The following is a 19,111-nucleotide window of genomic DNA, read 5'->3' on the forward strand; positions in this document are numbered from 1 at the left end:
GCGCTCGGCGGCGGCCGCGTCTGCTCCGCCCGCCCGGCCCGGGACCCCCGGGACCGCCCGGCACCCCCGGCACGGCCGGGATCCGCCGGGAGACACCGGGGAGACACCGGGAACCCGCCGGGAGCCCGCCGGGAGCCCGCCGCCGCCCCCCGCGACCCCCGAGCCAGGTGAGGCCCGCGGGGGCGGCGGGGCCGGGCCCGGCGGGGGCGGGGCAGGGCCCGGCTGAGGGGGGGGGAGGACCGGGGGATGGGGGGGTGGATTCTGGGGGGCTGAGGGCGGATTTGGGGGGCCCAGGGGTGATCTGGGGGGGCTGCGGGCAGCAGGGAGAGCCCGAGGGGTGCGGGCGGGCTGGGCTGGGCCTGGGGACAGAGCTCGGGAATTTTGGGGGAGAAATGCACAGGGATTTTGGGGGCAGAGCTGAAGGATTTTGGGGAGCAGAGCTGAGGGATTTTGGGGAGCAGAACTGAGGGATTTTGGGGAGCAGAGCTGAGGGATTTTGGGGAGCAGAGCTGAAGGATTTTGGGGAAGCAAAGCTGAAGGTTTTTGGGAGCAGAGCTGAGGGATTTTGGGGAGCAGATCTGAGGGATTTTTGGGAGCAGAGCTGAGGGATTTTGGGGGCAGAGCTGAAGGATTTTGGGGGGCAGAGCTGAGGGATTTTGGGGAGCAGAGCTGAGGGATTTGGGGGAGCAGAGCTGAAGGATTTTGGGGAGCAGAGCTGAGGGATTTTGGGGAGCAGAGCTGAGGGATTTTGGGGGCAAAGCTGAAGGATTTTGGGGGGCAGAGCTCAGATTCTGGGGAGCAGAGCTGAGGGATTTTGGGGAGCAGAGCTGAGGGATTTTGGGGAGCAGAGCTGAGGGATTTTGGGGAAGCAAAGCTGAAGGATTTTGGGGAGCAGAGCTGAGGGATTTTGGGAAGCAAAGCTGAAGGATTTTGGGAGCAGAGCTGAGGGATTTTTTGGGGTAGAGCTGAAGGATTTTGGGGGTCAGCCGGGATTTTGGGAAGCACTGGGGAATCCCCCGGGAACACGGGGGAGGGGCGGGGCGGCCCGGGGTGTTCCCGGTGGGATTTGGGGGGCGGATGCCGGGAGCCCCCCGGATCTCCCCCTCTGAGCCCCGCTTTGTTTCCGCGCCGGGGTTCGGGAGCGCTTCCCGATCCTTTCCCCGCTGGAAGCGGCTCCCGGCCTCATCCAGGATTTCCGCCCCGCGGGATTCTCCCTCTTTTCCTGCTGCCCCCCCCGCTTCCAGTCGCTTCCCGGTGCTGCTTCCCCGGCTCCAAAGCAGCAGGGAAACTTCGCCATCCCTGGAATAACGCGGAGCCGGGGGCACTGCCCGCGCCCCTTCCCGGTTTTTGGGTGGGATCGGGGTGGGAGCGCCGCACTGAGGCGGTGGGGAGGGGCACGGACCCTCCCTCACCCACGTTTGGGCTGCTGGATCCTCTGCCAGGAGCGGATCCGAGAGGATTTCTCCTGCCAGGCATGAGGATTTGTGCTCCCGAGGAGAATCCTTCCCCACATTCCCAAAATCGAGGCGTTTGGGCGCTCTCCCCTCCCCTTGGAGCCTGGAAAAGGGATCTGTGATGGCGGGGGGAGGGGGAGGTTTGCCGGGAAGGGAGGAGGAGGAGGAGATTTGGGAATCTGGGAGCAGGGAGGAAGAGCGGCGGCGTACGGATGCGCCGGGATCGATCGGCTTTTCCAGAGCGTTTTTGATCTTTTTTTTTTTTACATTTCATTTAATTTTGTTTTATTTTTAATATCCATTTGATTTTCTGGAGCTTCCTCGGCCTCTGCCGGGCGGGAGGAGGAGGAGGAGGAGGAAGGGGGAGCACGGGAATGGGAACAGCCTCCTCCTGGCAGGAGTGTGGGAGGATTTGACTCCTGTTCCTCGGTGCTCCCGGGTGGGGGCTGGGGCTGATCGCAGAGGCAGCCGCGGTTTTTTTGGGAATTTCAGGGGTTTTAAGGATTGGGGGTGCCCACTGTGGGAGACCCTGGCACACGCCAGGATTTGGGACATCCGCGACGCTGCGGTTGCTGTTGGGGTGAGATGGAGCCGGCGTATCCATCCCCGGAGGGGTCCCTGCCAGGGATCCAGGGTGGAATTCCGTGGGATCCATCCGAGGGCTCCGATCCGTCGGGATCTCGGCGCCTGGCGCCGTTCCCGGTCACGAGGCCGGCGCCGACGGGAGCATCCATCCATCTTCCAGCGTCCTCTCCTCGGAGCATCCCGCCTCCCCTCAGGTGTTCCCGGGGCAGCAATACCTGCTTGGCAGGATTTATCCCACTCGGGATCCTCTTGGAAGCACCTTCCCCTCCAGTCTCCTGTCCCAGGGGTTCGGGATCCGCCGCTCGGGAGAGGAATTTCCCGGATGGGAGGAAAATCAGTCATTTCAGCTTTTTCCCTGATTATTTCCCATTCACTGACAGTTTTCCATTCTGTATCCAGTAGGAAAGTGTTCCTCGCTCCATCAGCGTTCCTGGTGTGGGTTTGGGTTTCGCACGGATCTTGGAATTCTGCTCCGCAGTCCTGGGAGCGCAGCCCCGGATGGCGGCTGGGGTTGTGTTTGCCACGGCTGTGTTGGTGCTTGAGGCTCTTTCCCAGGTTTTTCAGGATATTTTTAGGCTCTTTCCCAGGTTTTTCGGGATATTCTGCAGCATCTCGGGATGCTGGGATGGGACGTGTTGGGAAGCACCTGAATTTCTTCCCAATATCCCACCTCCATCTCCCCTTTCCCACCTCCAAGCCGTTCCCACTTTGCTCCGAGGTCTCCCCGGATCTTCCCTTTTCCAGGCTGGGCAATCCCAGCCCTGCCAGCCTGGCTCCTCTGCGGTGCTTTAACAGCTCCGGGTGCTCCCTCCAGCAGGACACCGGGAATGTTCAGGGATATCCCGGCCCATTCCCGGGACGGAGCTGCCCTGCCGTGTCCCGCCGAATCCGAGCGGGCACCGCGCCCCATCCCGCCAGCTTTGGCTTTTTGGGCCAAAAAGTGCCCAAAGAAACGTCACTGGTGCTGGCACAGAGCTGGGGGAGCTGGTCCCGATCCGTGGGAAGCGGGTCAGGAAGAAGCAGCGGCGCCGGGCTTGGTTCTTTCTTTATTCCCGTGATTTTCCCGGGAACGCGGCGCTTCCCGGCGCTGGCGGATTCGGGATGGGCTGGGGGAAGGGGATAACTCTCCCCTTCAGGTCCCAGTGCTTTGTCTCTGCCCCTCGGACGGGCAATCCTAGCCGGGCATTCGGGATGGGGGGGATCTGGAATATGCCTGAAATCCCTCTGAAGAGCAGCACCAGCCTTTGGAATCCGGAGGGTGTTGGGAGCGGCGCTTCCAAGCCTAAAATTAGCCCCGAGGAGGCCGGGTTTTATTTCCATGGCTCCTTATTGCATCCATGCTGTCCCAGCCCTGCTCCGTAGATTCCACTCGATGAGGTCTGAGCACGGATTTTGGGGCTGAATCCTGAAATTGTCCCATTTCGGAATCCCGACGGAATCGGCGCCGGTTCCTTGGGGCGGGTGGTGGGAAGGGTTGGATTTGTGTGCGTTTTCCACGCTTGGTGTGTTCTTCCCAATAAAATTTGGGCTCCACTTTCATGGAGCCTCCGAAGATGGATGCAGGAATCCTGGAGTTTTTTGGGATGAGACTGAGCCGAAGCCGTGTGTCCCTGTGGGAAGGGGAGGCTGCTCCTTGTCGTCCATCCCAGGATCCATTTTTGCATTCCCAGTCGGTTGCGAGCAAGAAGTTCCCCAAAATCCACCTAAAATTCCCCAGACTCCAGGAGCAGCCCTCCAGGTGCGCTCCCCAAATCCTGGTTTTTAGGGAGGGCCTGGCTGGAAAACCTGCTTGGGCTGTTTCCCGCAGGATCCACGGCCCCCAGGGAATTTTAAGGTCGGTGCTCCGGGAATTCCTGCAGGTTGGGCCTTTGGCTGAAGGATGGGTTGGGAATCTGGGCTGTTCCCAGTTTGCTCCCAGTTCCAACCCACCTCAAAGAGGAGGGGTGCAGGTGGAGGAGCCCCTCCCGTGTCCGTGAGGAATTTCCCTGCTCCTCAGACACATCCCAGCATCCGCGCTGCCTCCGCAGTGGGGAGTTCTGAGAGAAAAGGCGGCGATCGGAGCGACGCAGAATTCCAGGGAATTCCAAACCTGTCCCGTGGCCCTTCTTGAGTAACGCCAAACTTGGTGCATTTTGCTCTTTATTAAGTCCTGGATTCCAGTTAAATCTTGGAGCCGTGGCAAATTCCAACACCTCCTGGTGCGATGGGGGCATTCCCAAGGCTGGTTGGTTGTTCCTTGCGAGAATTCCTGCAAATCCCGCCTCGGGATCCGTGGCTGGAGCGTTCGGAATGACGCTGCCGCGGGCTGGAAGAGCGGGCAGACTCCCAGGCCTGCTTTTCCAATGGAAAGGTTGAGGAAATCCCGATTTCCTCGCTGGAAGTGCTGGGCTGGGAAGTTGGAGCTGCTGGATGTGGGTGGGAATGGCCTCGCTGTGCTTTGGGATAGCGCTGGGATGGGAATCCCGAATTCCCATCGGGCAAAGGACTCGTTCTGGAGGGGTTCATCCCAGCTTGGGGGGGATGAATCCGTAGGAATGGGATCATGGATTCCCACCTTCCCATGGCAATCCTTGGGCCGCGTTGAGTTTGTGGTGGAACCTCCTTCCGTGGAGATCAGCCAGCTTTGGATTCCCTCTGGATGGCAATTTGGGGAAAAATCGTCCCTTTCCCTGCTTAGCCATCCTCCAGTTTTCCAGAATCTCTTCCCGAGGGCGCGGTGTCGGCGCGAGGCCGGGTCGGGATGGCGCCGGTGCCGTCGGTTTGGGAGGAGGGAATTGGATCCAGGAATTCTCTGTTCTCTCACCAGTGGGGAAGAAGATCCAGGGATCCTTTGGATTTGGGATAGGAGGAGCTCTGGCCGGACACTTCCTCAAAGACCTTTTCAGCCTGGAAGCAGAAGCTCCCAGGGAATGGATCCATAGGGAAAAACCCCCAAATCCCATTAAACGATGTTTTAGCGCTTTCTTTCCCCATCCTGGCCGGGAGGATCCGTTGGGAAGACCGGAGCAGGGATGGGAGGGATCAACCTCCCCGGGAGTGCTGGGAAGGATTTCATCCCTTCCCGAATCCCCACCAGCAAAAACAGGGATGGAAGGGTCTGGAATGCTCCTGAAAAAGCAGGGAATGGAGAAATAAAGGAATTTGCTGCTCTCCTGTGCCCTCTGCGTTTTCCATGGACGCAGCCTGGAATAAATCATCCCAGGGCCCATCCCACCCCCTCATTAGCTGATAAATCCATGGAAACGAGCATGCAATTAAAGCTAATTAATCCTTTCCCCCTTTGGAAACCAAATTGTTCCGTTTTATCCAATAAAGACAAACTGGGGGTTCCAGTGCTGGAATGCTACGGAATTCCCAGACTTCCTCACCTCAGGGGTGGAATGAAGCCGTGGATGTTGGGGATTATGGGATTATGGGGGTGTTGTGGGGGAATCTGACACCTTCCAGCTGCTCCAAGCCCTGTCCAGCCTGGCCTTGAGCACTTCCAGGGATGGGGCAGCCTCAGATTCCCAGGATAACCCGTGCCAGGACCGCCCCGCCCTCATAGGGAGTGCTGGAATAAGGGCAGGATATTCCTTTGGCTAAGGAATTCCCAATATCCCGTCTCAATCTGCCGTGTTTTAGTGTAAAACTGCATTTTCCATCTCCTGGGATTCTCCATCCCCGGGATTCTCCATCCCAGGGTTTATCCATCCCTGGGATTCTCCATCCCTGGGATTCTCCATCCCTGGGGTTCTCCATCCCAGGGTTTCTCCATCCCTGGGATTCTCCATCCCAGGGTTTATCCATCCCTGGGATTCTCCATCCCTGGATTTATCCATCCCTGGGATTCTCCATCCCTGGATTTATCCATCCCTGGGATTCTCCATCCCTGGGTTTATCCATCCCCGGGGTTCTCCATCCCTGGGATTCTCCATCCCTGGGATTCTCCATCCCTGGGATTCTCCATCCCAGGGTTTCTCCATCCCTGGGATTCTCCATCCCAGGGTTTCTCCATCCCTGGGATTCTCCATCCCTGGGATTCTCCATCCCTGGGATTCTCCATCCCTGGGATTCTCCATCCCCTGGATCCCTCAGCACATTCCCTGGGATCCCTGTGCACATTCCCTGGGATCTCTGGGATCTCTCTGCTCATTCCCTGGGATCTCTGGGATCTCTCTGCTCATTCCCTGGGATCTCTCTGCTCATTCCCTGGGATCTCTGGGATCTCTCTGCTCATTCCCTGGGATCTCTGGGATCTCTCTGCTCATTCCCTGGGATCTCTGGGATCTCTCTGCTCATTCCCTGGGATTTCTGGGCACATTCTCTGGGATCCCTTGGTTCATTCCTGGATCCCTTGGCACATTCTCTGGGATCCCTCAGCACATTCCCGGATCCCTCTGCTCATTCCCTGGGATCCCTCAGCACATTCCCGGATCCTGGGGTCCCCCGGTTCATTCCCGGTTCATTCCCGGTTCATATTCCCGGTTCGTTCCCGGTTCATATTCCCGGTTCGTTCCCGGTTCATTCCCGGTTCGTTCCCGGTTCATTCCCGGTTCGTTCCCGGTTCATTCCCGGTTCGCTCCCGGTTCATTCCCGGTTCGTTCCCGGTTCATTCCCGGTTCGTTCCCGGTTCGTTCCCGGTTCATTCCCGGATCCCTCCGCATCCTCTCCTGCCCGGCTGCTCCGCCGCCGGATCCAACCTCGGGCCGCGGTTTTTTTTTTTTTGGGAATGGGAGGGGCGGATCCCGGCTCGCGGCGGCCCCGACGCTGTTTTTTGGGAGGGAAACAGTTAAAATTCCAGGGGAGGGAAGGCGCTTCCATGAATGAAGACAAAGTTTGGCGGGGGGCCAGGAGCGGGGGGAGGGGGCGGCCGCGGAGCGCCGAAATCCCAGGAAAAATTAACCCCCCCCCCAAAATCCAGAGCCACTTCCACATCGGGAGGTGCCAAACCACTCGCGACCGGAATTTTTTTTTTTTTTTTTTTTTTGGTGGTGGGGAGCGAGTTAATTTTTTTCCTCATTTCCAAAAAAAAAAAAAAATTTAAATTTTTTTTTTAAATTCCCTTTTTTTTTTTCCTTTTCCCTCCTTTTTCCCAAAAAAAAAAAAAAAAATTTAAATTTTTTTTTTTTTTAAAATCCCCTTTTTTTTTTCCTTTTCCCTCCTTTTTCCCAAAAAAAAAAAAAAAAATTTAAATTTTTTTTTTTTTTAAATTCCCTTTTTTTTTTTTCCTTTTCCCTCCTTTTTCCCAAAAAAAAAAAAAAAAAAAAATTTAAATTTTTTTTTTTTTTTTAAATCCCCTTTTTTTTTTTTTTTCCCTTTTCCCTCCTTTTTCCCTCCCTTCCCTTTTTCCCTACCCTGCGAGGCATGATGGGAAAAAAAGTCAGCATCCCCCCTTTTCTTTTGTTTAATAAAACAGAACGCGCATGATTGGCAGGGACGGGCCCGCTCGGAGCGCGGCTCCGGCTCCGGCGGCTCCGCGGGCGATGGAGCGCCGGGCCCTGCCCGGCCCCGGCCGCCGCCCGGCCCTGCCGCCCCCGCGCCCCCTCGGCTCCTCCGGGCAGCGGCACCACCGGACCTGTGAGTATCCGCCGCTGCGGCACCGTCCCCGCCCGGACAAAAGGGCAGCTTTGCGTCCGCTGCTGCTTTTTGTTGGGTTTTTTTTTATTATTATTGTGTTTTTTGGCAGCGGGACGGGAGTGTGTGCAGGGAGTGTTTTAAGGAGGAAACGAGCGCTGGCTGGTGCTGGGATCCGTGATTCCTTTTCCCCCTTCCTTCCCCACCTCATCCATGCTCCCACTATCGCTGTTCTATTCCGGAATGCTCCGATCCCACCCTCCCTGGAGGGGCTGACAAAAATACCAAAATAGCGGGAGTAACGGTGCCTGGGATCCGTGTCACGCCCACCCCCGCCGCCCCGTTCCCGGTGGTGATCGATCGAGTTATCGATCGGGTTATTCGTTGGTGATCGATGGCCCGCCGGAGCCGCACAAAGGCAGCGCCCGCAGTCGAGGAAATCGGGAAGCGTTATATAAGGAAGCCTGGGAAGTCTGCGTCATCCCGGATGGGGAGGGGGCCGGGGCCGGGCGCTCCCTCCCCCCCCCCACCTTCCATCCCATCATTTTTTGTTGGATTTTATCTTCCCAGAGCGTTTTCCGGCTGGCTTTTCCCAAAACGGGCCGTCCCAGCCGGATCCCCTGGAATTTTTTATCTCTCTTCCAGACTTTGTGGAGTTTTCAGGGCTTTCCCCCCCATTTCAGGGCATGAAGCAGGTTCTGGAATTCTGCTCTCCTCCCACATCCCAAAAATCCTGGGGTGGGAGGAGGTGTGAGGCCCGGACACTGCACCGGCATTTCCCGCTCCCGAGAAACGGAGTCGGACAAGAACACAAACTCAGGAGGGAAGGGAAGCTCGTTTTGGGAGGGAGGATTCTCCTCCTTCCCTGCTTTTCCTGCTTCCCATTGTTAGTTTTGTACTTGACCCGGACTTGCAGAATCTGGGGATGTCCGAGCTGGTGGTGGCGATCCAGAATTGGGGAGATCCAGAGTCTGGGAGACCCAGGGTCTGGGAGATCCAGAGTCTGGGAGATCCAGAGTCTGGGAGATCCAGAACTGGGGGGATCCAGGGTCTGGGAGATCCAGAATTGGGGAGATCCAGAGTCTGGGAGACCCAGGGTCCGGGAGATCCAGGGTCCGGGAGATCCAGAACTGGGGGGATCCAGGGTCTGGGAGATCTGGAATCCAGGAGATCCAGGGTCTGGGAAATCCGGAATCCAGGATTTGGGGGATCCAGGGTCTGGGAGATTCGGAACTGGGGGGATCCAGGGTCTGGGAGATCTGGAATCAGTGAGATCCAGGATCTGGGAGATCTGGAATCCAGGAGATCCAGGGTCTGGGAAATCCGGAATCCAGGATTTGGGGGATCCAGGGTCTAGGAGATCCAGAATATCCAGGGTCTGGGGGATCCGGAATTGAGGGGATCCCCAGGGTCTGGGAGATCTGGAATCAGGGGGATGCAGGGTCTGGGAGATCTGAGATCCAGGGTCTGGAAGATCCAGAATCCAGGGTCTGGAGGATCCAGGGTCTGGGAGATTCGGAACTGGGGGGATCTAGGGTCTGGGAGATCTGGAATCGGGGGGTGCAGGGTCTGGGAGATCTGAGATCCAGGGTCTGGGAGATCCAGAATCCAGGGTCTGGAGGATCCAGGGTCTGGGAGATCTGGAATCAGGGGGTGCAGGGTCTGGGAGATCCAGAATCCAGGGTCTGGAGGATCCAGGGTCTGGGAGATCGGGAATTGGGGGGTGCAGGGTCTGGGAGATCTGAGATCCAGGGTCTGGGAGATCCAGAATCCAGGGTCTGGAGGATCCAGGGTCTGGGAGATTCGGAACTGGGGGGATCCAGGGTCTGGGAGATCGGGAATTGGGGGGTGCAGGGTCTGGGAGATCCAGAATCCAGGGTCTGGAGGATCCAGGGTCTGGAAGATCGGGAATCGGGGGGTGCAGAGTCTGGCGCCGGCGTGTCGGAGCAGGGACAGGTGTCCCCACGCAGGGATTTGGGAGCAGCAGAACTCCTGGAGCAGTCTGCTCCGTAGGAATTCCCCCTCTGCCACATCCCGGTGCCCGCTCCCATCCCGACCCTTCCGTTTATCTTCCCAAATCTTCGGCCGTATTCCCGTTCCCTTTCCCTCCCGGGAGCAGCCGTGTCCCTGTGGGTGCTGGGGTGGCTCCGGGGCCGTTTTGGGGCTTTTCTGGCGTCGCTTTAAGCCCGGAGGAAATCTCCGCCGGCCGCCCCCAGCCTCCCTTACCTGCTCAGGATTCCTGCACGGAGCCGGAGCCGGGCGCTCCTCGGGATTCCTGGCCACGTCCCGGAGCAGCAGGACTGGCAGCAGCACGGTTTTTGTCCAGCCGTGGAGCCTTTTTCCCTTCCCTTTCCAGCGGCGTTCCCGGATCCCGCTCCGGATCCCGCTCCCGGCCGCCGAGCCGTTAAATCCTAATGACCTTTTTCGGTGATTATCCTTTTCCTGGCGTTCCTTGGGAATGCTCGCCCTGGGAGCCAGCCATTTTGTGTTCCGTGCCGGAACGCGTTTTACGACGCCGACGCCGGGATGTGCCGAGCCCAGATGGAATCGGAGCCGCCTCGTGCCGGGCGCCGGGAAGCCCCCGGAGCAGGATTCCAGCCGGACGGCTCCGGATGAGGAGCCAGCCCTGTGGATTTCCCACGGGATCGCCGCAATCCTGGGATTCGGGGGGGGGGTTCGGGCGGCGGGAGCACGCCCAGGTGAGCTGCAGGAGTTGGATCTCGGCGGTGCCTGCTCCCTGATCCCGGGAAAACGGGATTTTAGTTGGATTTGAACGGGTTTTGTTCCATCAGTCGCACATCCGGGTGATGTCCTGGGTTTGGAGCGGCCGGGATGGAGCTGGAGCCGCTCGGAGCACCTTGGCTCCAGGGTTGGATGCCCCGTGGAGCATCAGGGGTCACGTTGGGTTTGGATTCTGGGTCTTTCCTGGGATTAATTCTGGAATTCCAGCCCCAAATGGAAACTGGGGGATGCTCTGGGTCCCCTGAGCCCGCTGCAGGAATACCAGAGGCTTCCCAAGGAGCAGCTGGGCTGGTTTATCCCTGATTTCCCATCCTCGCTGCCCTGGATCCCAGGGATCCACCTCGGCCCCGGCGGAATTCCGGCGCTGCTGGAGCGGGGTTGGGAAACCAGAGGGTGCTGGGGAGACCTCGTGGAAGTGGGGAGACGTGGATCCCTCGTGGGGGTCAGGGATCACTCCTTGTGGATCAGGGATCGTTCCTGGAGGATCAGGGATCGTTCCTGGAGGATCAGGGATCATTCCTGCTGCTGGATCAGGAATTACAGCCCCTCCATGAGCTCTGGAGGCTCCGAGGCTGGGAATTGGGGCTGGAAGACCAACGTGGGGATTGACCCAACGGAAAACCCTGCAGGGAGGCTGGGAAGGGGCTGGGACCTCCCTGGATAAACTCCGGCTGGAATGAACTCCTGATGCTGCCAAGCCTTGGTTCTGGATTCCATCGGGAAATCCCGGGATATTTTCCCTCCTGGCTGCATCTCTCCCTGGATATTCCCACTTCTTCCTGGAATATTCCTTCTTTCGGCCCAACTCGCTCGTTCCAGCCTTTCAAATCCTCCCGCTGAGGAGTTTTTTTTTGGGTTTTTTTTGGTTTTTTTTTGGTTTTTTTTGGTTGGATTTTTTTCCCTGTGGGCGCCGCATCCAATATCCATGGAAAACGAGGCGCTGCTTCGTTTGTCTGCGAGCACCAAACCGATCCTGCCGGGCCCTTGGGAGCAGGAGGAGCGCCCGGAGCCAGCGGAACGTGCCGAGGAGCAGCGTCCCCACGGAGGGCTGGGAATCGCCGTCGGGACGGAGCGAGGCCGGGATTCCTGGAACGCGTTCCAAGGCCGGGCCAGCCCACCCTGCTCATCCCACTCCGGCAGCCTCTGGAATTCTGCCTCTCCCCCGGCTCCAGGTTCCTGTTTCCAGGCACTCAGGGAAGGTGCTCCCAGGGATGATCCCGGTCGGAGGCACACCGTGGATTTAGCTCCTGTTTTCCACGAGTTTTGCCACCACTTGGGAATTTGGTTCCAGTGAGGAGGATTTTTTTTGGTGAAGCTGAAGGGAGAGGCCGAGGCTGTTCCCTGGGACGTGCCGGATCCCCGGGGGCTGTGCCGGAGGGCGGCGGGGCCGGATGATCCGGTTTGGGATGTGCCGAGACCGGAGCGGGGCCGGCACGGAGCCTCCCGCCTCTCCGACCTCCAGACCAATTCCTGGGATTGGAATCGTTCCTGGTCTTTGCTGCGGATTTCTGGATGGAATCAGGAGCTCTCCCCTGGAAATTCCCAGTGGATCCTCCCCTTCCCCCTCCAGCCAAAGGGCCCCATTCAGTATGGAATCCGAAGCCTAATTTAATTTTTATTGGATCTGGCTGAGCCTGGAAAACCTCTGGAGTGGATTAAATAGTGGTGGGCCCCATTCCCGGTAAGGGCACTTTGGATTTGTTTGGAATACCAGAGGAGAAGCAGCCCTTGGGACCACCTTGGTGATGGAGCAGGGGCTGGGGGGGTCTCTGGAATTCCTGCGGGCTCCTTCCTCCCCGGGGAGAGGACGAGCAGGAAGCTGGTCCAAGAGATCCCGGATCTCCCTGCTGGATCCCGGCTCCGTGCTCAGTTCGGCTGTCCGTGGGGAGCTCTCGTCCCGTGGGATGTTGCTCCCTCCTCCTCCTCTGTGTCGGGAGCAGCCGTGAGCCGTTCCTGGCCGCGCTCCCGGCGGCTCCGCCGCAGCGCCGGGCGCGGCTCCCAGCGCTCCCGGGGTGTCTGGAACATCCCCGATCCCCCCGGGGTCACTCCTGCGGGACGGGGGCGGGAGCAGCTCCCGCGGCCTGTCCCGGCTTGCCGGGCTAAATTTGGGAGACGTGCGGAGAGACGGGACGAGCAGGTAGGGAAGAGCCCTCGGTGCTCCCTTGGAGGCTCCGTCCGCCTTTTCTCGCAGGTCATATTTGGGATTTCCGTCCGTTTTCCTGCTGCCCTCCCCCGCTCCTGCTGTCTCCAGTGGGAGCTGAACTCGTGTGCCGACGGACGGACGCGTCATCCCGGGGATTTGTACCCGAGCCAGAGCCTCCTCCTGGCGGCAGCTTGGCTCAGGGGAAGGTTTATCCCGGGATTGACTCGGGGCCGGGCAGGCGTGGGGCAGCTCCCGGTGCCCGGGACCCGGCCGCCCTCAGCGGGGACTCTCTCTGTTCCCTGCGGAGCAAGGAATTCCCGGTGTTCCCGAGCCGGCCACGTGGAATTCCCACCCATTCCCCAGGTGTCTGTCCTGGTCCCCGGCCCTGCTCCGCAGGGAAAGGCCTCGCCCAGCTGGTTTGCAGGTGGAGCTGGTTCCTTATCAGCCTGGGAGCAGGCCTGGGATGGGGTTGGGATGGGCTCCAGGCCTGGGATGGGGTTGGGATGGGCTCCAGGCTTGGGATGGGGTTGGGATGGGCTCCAGGCCTGGGATGGGGTTGGGATGGGCTCCAGGCCTGGGATGGGGTTGGGATGGGCTCTGCGGCTCCCGCCTGTTTTCCAGAGGGCATTCCTGCACCTGGAGCTGAGGCGGGGCAGCCGGAGAGGTGGGAGGGCGGGGATGGAGCTGCCCAAACCTCCATCCCCGGAGCTGCTGAGCATTCCTGCCTGGAAATCCACGTGGTGGGGGATTTCCTGGCGTTCCAGGGCTCTCCAGGGGGCTCATCCCAGACCCCCTTCCTTGCTGAGCCGCATCCGTGGGGTTTAATCCCAAAGGAGGGATCGTGCTGCCATTCTCCAGGATTTCAGGGCCTTACAGAGGGGGAAGCTCCTGACCTGGGTGGGGACTGGGGTGGTCGGAGCTCCGTGAGGAGATGGGAGCTCTCCAAAGCTTTGGAGCTCCATGAGGAGATCGGAGCTCTCCAAGGCGTTGGAGCTCCGTGAGGAGATGGGAGCTCTCCAAGAGCTCGGAGTTCTGTGAGGTTGGAGCTCTCTGAGATGTCAGAGCTCCATGAGGAGATGGGAGCTCTCCAAGGCTTTGGAGCTCCGTGAGGAGATTGGAGCTCTCCAAGAGCTCGGAGCTCTGTGAGGTTGGAGCTCTCTAAGAGGTTGGAGCTCCATGAGGAGATTGGAGCTCTCCAGGGCTTTGGAGCTCCGTGAGGAGATTTGAGCTCTCCAAGGCTTTGGAGCTCCATGACGAGATTGGAGCTTTCTAAGAGCTTGGAGCTCTGTGAGGTTGGAGCTCTCTAAGAGGTCGGAGCTCCATGAGGAGATCGGAGCTCTCCAAGGCGTTGGAGCTCCGTGAGGAGATTGGAGCTCTCCAAGAGCTCGGAGCTCTGTGAGGTCGGAGCTCTCTAAGAGGTTGGAGCTCCATGAGGAGATTGGAGCTCTCCAGGGCTTTGGAGCTCTGTGAGGAGATTTGAGCTCTCCAAGGCTTTGGAGCTCCATGAGGAGATTGGAGCTCTCCAAGAGCTTGGAGCTCTGTGAGGAGATTGGAGCTCTCCAAGGCGTTGGAGCTCCGTGAGGAGATTGGAGCTCTCCAAGAGCTCGGAGCTCTGTGAGGTTGGAGCTCCATGAGGAGATTGGAGCTCTCCAAGGCTTTGGAGCTCCATGAGGAGATTGGAGCTCTCCAGGGCTTTGGAGCTCTGTGAGGAGATTTGAGCTCTCCAAGGCTTTGGAGCTCTGTGAGGAGATTGGAGCTCTCCAAGGCTTTGGAGCTCTGTGAGGAGATTGGAGCTCTCCAAGAGCTCGGAGCTCCATGAGGAGGTCGGAGCTCTCTAAGAGGTTAGAGCTCCATGAGGAGATTGGAGCTCTCCAAGAGCTCAGAGCTCTGTGAGGTCGGAGCTCTCTAAGAGGTTGGAGCTCCATGAGGAGATGGGAGCTCTCCAAAGCTTTGGAGCTCCATGAGGAGATCGGAGCTCTCCAAGGCTTTGGAACTCCATGAGGAGGTTGGAGCTCTCTAAGAGGTTAGAGCTCCATGAGGAGATTGGATCTCTCCGAGAGCTCGGAGCTCTGTGAGGAGATCGGAGCTCCCCGAGGGAGCCGAGCTGAGCCCGGGGGGGATCCGGGGGGATTCACCGGGCTCCTTGGCACTGACAGTGTCCCTGTCCCTCAGGATGGACCGGATGACGGAGGACGCGCTGCGCCTGAACCTGCTCAAGCGGAGCCTGGAGCCGGCGGAGGAGCGCGAGGACGTCCTGGCCAAGCGGCTGAAGATGGAGGGACACGAGGCCATGGAGAGGCTGAAGATGCTGGCTCTGCTCAAGCGCAAGGACCTGGCGGGGCTGGAGGTGCCCCACGAGCTCCCGGTGAAGCCGGACGGGATCAAGGGCTACGAGGAGAAGCTCAACGGGAGCCTGCGGCCCCACGGCGACGGGCGGAGCGCGGCCCGGCCCGGCAAGGAGAACATCAACGACGAGCCCGTGGACATGAGCGCCAGGAGGAGGTGGGTGCCGGCAATTCCGAGCTCTGGCGGGGCGGGAGGAGCCGGCGTGGGAGTTAAATGGGATTTGGGGGGTCCTGGAGAGGCTGAGAGCTGGGGGGAACGGTGGGATGACAGGGAGCGGCTTCCCACGGACAGAGGGCAGGTGGGATAGCGGGAAGGAATCAGGAAGGAATCGTTCCCTGTGCTGGTGGCACAGGTTGTCCTGGGATTTGGGGATTTCTCATCCCTGGAAGTGTCTGAGGCCAGGATGGACAAAGCTTGGAGCAGCCTGGGGTAGTGGGAGGTGTTCCTGAAGGGTCCTGCTCCGAGTGTGGAGTCGTGGGCTGCATCCTGGGTGGAATTCCTTGGATATTGTGCAATATGAGCTTACCCAGTGGGGCACCAGCATCGCACACGGATACTCGGATCAGGAAATCAGCCCTGGAAAGAGGCGGGAATATTCTACTCTGAGTTGAGAAGTGGGACTGGGAATGTCTCATTTTCCTGGATTTTCCTTGGGAATGTGCTCCACCTCTCCTCACCTCTACCTGCCTCCCTCGCTGTGGCTCCTCCTCCAGTGATTCTGTTGGAATTCTGCTCTTCCCTGGACAAAGGAAATGCAAAAATTGGTGATTCCTCATGGATGGCTCCGTTTTCCCTCTTGGATTTGGACTCTGGCTCTGCCTTATTCCCCTGGTGGAATGTCAGGAATCCAGCCTGGATGTATCCGGATGCTCCTGCAGCATTATTCCCGATGTGCCAGCCCAGTTTGGAATTCCTGGATGTGCTCCCACCGGCTCCTTGTCCTTGGGATGCTCTGGAATTTCTCTGCTGGAGCAGGGGCAGCTCCGTGCCCTGCTGCTTTGGAATATCCACAAAAGCAGCTGGAATGTTTGGGAGATGAAGGCAATCCCAGCTTGGATCATCTTCCCGCCCTCGGAGCAGCCAAACCTGGGAGCCGGATTCGGCTCTGGGCTCCCTCCGGGTGTTCAGAGCTCACAGTTTGGGATGAGACATTCCACGGTCTCCCCTCGCTCCAGGGACCTTCCAGGGAGCCGGAATTGCCTCTGAGCTGGATTATCCCACAGTTTTCCAAGGCTCTCCCGCAGCAGGAGTGAAATCCAGGGTAGCAAAGGGCTTTTCTTGGAGTCCCCTTTGCCAGGATGATCCTGCCTGGATCCTGCTGGGCTCCACTGCTGATTTTTGGTTTATTTCTCTTCCCTGCTGCTCCTTTGGTGTCCCGGTGCTGGATCAGTTGGATTTTCATGCAGGTTTTCCTTTCTGGAATGGGTTTCTCCAGCACATTTGGGTTGGGATAGGCTTGGAGCGGTGCCATTAACGGGGGGAGCTCGGCCCCTTCTCCACCGCAGTGAGAACGAGCGATTCCAGGCTGGATATCCCTGCCATTCCCTCCCATCCCAGCACCAGGACACGCTCCTGATTCCCACCTGGTTCCCAGGTGGGATTTGCACTCCTGAGGGGTGAGGGAGTGCTTTTGAGGGAGCCCTTCCCTCCCGGTGTCCAGGGGAGCCGCGCCGCTCCGGATCCGTGCTGGAATGAGGGGGATCCCCAAAATCCCACATTGCTGGCTCGGTGGGGCTCCCCAAATCCCAGATTCCCAGCTCACCCGGATTCCTTTCCCCCACAGTGACCAGGACCGGGGCCGCTTGACCCCGTCGCCGGACATCATCGTGCTGTCGGACAACGAGGCCTCCAGCCCCCGCTCCAGCTCCCGCATGGAGGAGCGGCTCAAGGCGGCCAACCTGGAGATGTTCAAGGTGAGGGAACGGGAATTCCATCCCGGGAAAGGCGCGGGGCGAGGCGGGGGGTGAAGGATTTAGGGCGTTTCTCAGCAAATTCCAGGTGCACCTGTGGTCCAAATTCCCGCTTGGATTTGGATTTGGCTTCCCCCCTCTCCCTTGCTGACGCTGTGCCCGGCGTTTCCCAGGGGAAGAGCCTGGAGGAGCGGCAGCAGCTGATCAAGCAGCTCCGGGATGAGCTGCGGCTGGAGGAGGCCCGGCTGGTGCTCCTGAAGAAGCTGCGGCAGAGCCAACTCCAGAAGGAAAACGTGGTGCAGAAGGTGAGGGCTGGGAGGGAAGGGGAGGACACGGAGCCTCCAGTCCTCCCGTGGGATTCCCTCTCCAATCCCCAACTCCAGGGACACAAACGCACAGCTCTGCCCCTGGATTCCCACTCCCAGTGCTGATCCTGGATCTCCCTCCTGCCTCCCCAGACTCCCGTTGTCCAGAACGCCGCGTCCATCGTGCAGCCGTCCCCCGCCCACGTCGGGCAGCAGGGCCTGTCCAAGATCCCCTCCCGGCCCGGAGCTCAGGGGGTGGAGCCGCAGAATTTAAGGACATTACAGGTGAGCATTCCCGTTTCTCCTGGAAAATGCCAATTTTTAGGGGGTGCACAAAGAGCTGAGGGGTTTTTCCCGAGAGGCGGGGGAATTCCCTCAGTTCCTTGGGGTTGGATTTGGGTTTGTCAGGAGTTAGGCTCAGTGATCCTTGTGGAACTGGGTGTTCCATGATCCTCTGAAATTCCGGTGTCCCACCTGGAGGTGGGAATTCCCCAAGGCCTTCCTGCTGCTCCCAGAGGAAAAGCCCCTGGAAGTGTTTGCTCCATGGATTTCTGCCTCTCTCCTGGACCACGCATCAATTCCAGCCTTCCATGGGAAATAGGGATGTGCCAGCTTGAGCAGGAGAAAAGGCCAAAATCCTATAAAATCCAGGACAGCCTGGGGAAAAGTGATTTTGGGGCATTAGAGGCTAACTGGGATTCTGGATAAGCAGGAATTCCGTGGATCAAGGCATCGATGCTCCAGGTTTCCCTCACTTTTCTCGGAGTTTGTCACTGAGCTCCGGGAGCCCTGGGAGGGGTGGCGAGGGCTGTGGTGCGGGATCTGATTCCCTGATTCCCGGTGGATTCCCTGGCAGGGCCACAGCGTGATCCGCTCGGCCGCCAGCTCAGCCCTGCCCCACATGTTGATGTCCCAGCGCGTCATCGCCCCCAGCCCCGCCCAGCTCCAGGGCCAGCGCGGGCCCCAGAAACCCGGCCTGGTCCGCAGCTCCACGCCCGGGATGAGCCCTGCCATCAACTACCAGCCGGTGGGTCGCTGCTCGGGCTGCCTGGCACGGCTCTGGGCCGGCTGGGCACGGCTCTGGGCCGGCTGGGCACTGGTTTGGGCCGGCTGGGCACTGGTTTGGGCTGCCTGGGCATTGGTCTGGGCTGGTTGGTCATTGGTTTGGGCTGGTTGGGCACTGGTGTGGATTGATTTGGCATTGGTTTGGGCTGGTTTGGGCTGCCTGGGCATTGGTTTGGGCTGGTTGCACACTGGTCTGGGCTGGCTGGGCACTGGTCTGGGCTGGTTGGTCATTGGTTTGGGCTGGTTGGGCACTGGTGTGGATTGGCTTGGCATTGGTGTGGGCTGGTTTGGGCTGCCTGGGCATTGGTTTGGGCCAGCTGGGCACTGGTTTGGGCCGGGTGGGCACTGGTGTGGATTGGCTTGGCATTGGTGTGAATTGGCTTGGCATTGGTCTGGGCTGGTCTGGGCTGGTTGGGCACTGGTTTGGGCTGGTTGGGCACTGGTGTGGATTGGCTTGGCATTGATTTGGGCTGGTTTGGGCTGCCTGGGCATTGGTTTGGGCTGGTTGCACACTGGTCTGGGCGGGCTGGGCACTGGTCTGGGCTGGCTGGGCACTGGTTTGGGCTGGCTGGGCACTGGTGTGGATTGGCTTGGCATTGGTGTGGGCTGGTTTGGGCTGCCTGGGCATTGGTTTGGGCCAGCTGGGCACTGGTTTGGGCTGGCTGGGCACTGGTGTGGATTGGCTTGGCATTGGTGTGGATTGGCTTGGCATTGGTCTGGGCTGGTTTGGGCTGGCTGGACACTGGTTTGGGCTGGTTGGGCACTGGTGTGGATTGGCTTGGCATTGATTTGGGCTGGTTTGGGCTGGCTGGGCATTGGTCTGGGCTGGCTGGGCACTGGTTTGGGCTGGCTGGACACTGGTTTGGGCTGGTTGGGCATTGGTGTGGATTGGCTTGGCATTGGTTTGGGCTGGCTGGGCATTGGTCTGGGCTGGCTGGGCATTGGTTTGGGCTGGTTTGGCACTGATGTGGATTGGCTTGGTATTGGTTTGGGCTGGTTTGGGCT

General features: G+C 59.3%; 1 protein-coding gene across 3 annotated transcripts in view; it reads left to right on the plus strand.

Moving 5' to 3' along the window:
• The window catches only part of GATAD2B (GATA zinc finger domain containing 2B), a 31,102-nt gene continuing 11,991 nt past the window's right edge, over positions 1 to 19,111 (plus strand). The window contains exons 1-6 of one of the 3 annotated variants that reach the window (XM_077789417.2): positions 1 to 167; positions 14,653 to 14,982; positions 16,610 to 16,739; positions 16,910 to 17,041; positions 17,195 to 17,326; positions 17,898 to 18,068. In XM_077789417.2, coding sequence (XP_077645543.1) covers positions 14,654 to 14,982; positions 16,610 to 16,739; positions 16,910 to 17,041; positions 17,195 to 17,326; positions 17,898 to 18,068 — 894 coding nt within the window. In that variant the 5' untranslated portion in view covers positions 1 to 167; position 14,653. Of the gene's footprint in view, positions 168 to 7,455; positions 7,599 to 10,496; positions 12,019 to 14,652; positions 14,983 to 16,609; positions 16,740 to 16,909; positions 17,042 to 17,194; positions 17,327 to 17,897; positions 18,069 to 19,111 lie in introns of those variants that run through there. The other 2 variants (XM_077789418.2, XM_085560806.1) reach the window with 2 other exon arrangements.

This window comes from Lonchura striata, chromosome 25 (genome assembly GCF_050655825.1).
Source record: "Lonchura striata isolate lonStrDom1 chromosome 25, ASM5065582v1, whole genome shotgun sequence".
Taxonomy (NCBI): domain Eukaryota; kingdom Metazoa; phylum Chordata; class Aves; order Passeriformes; family Estrildidae; genus Lonchura; species Lonchura striata.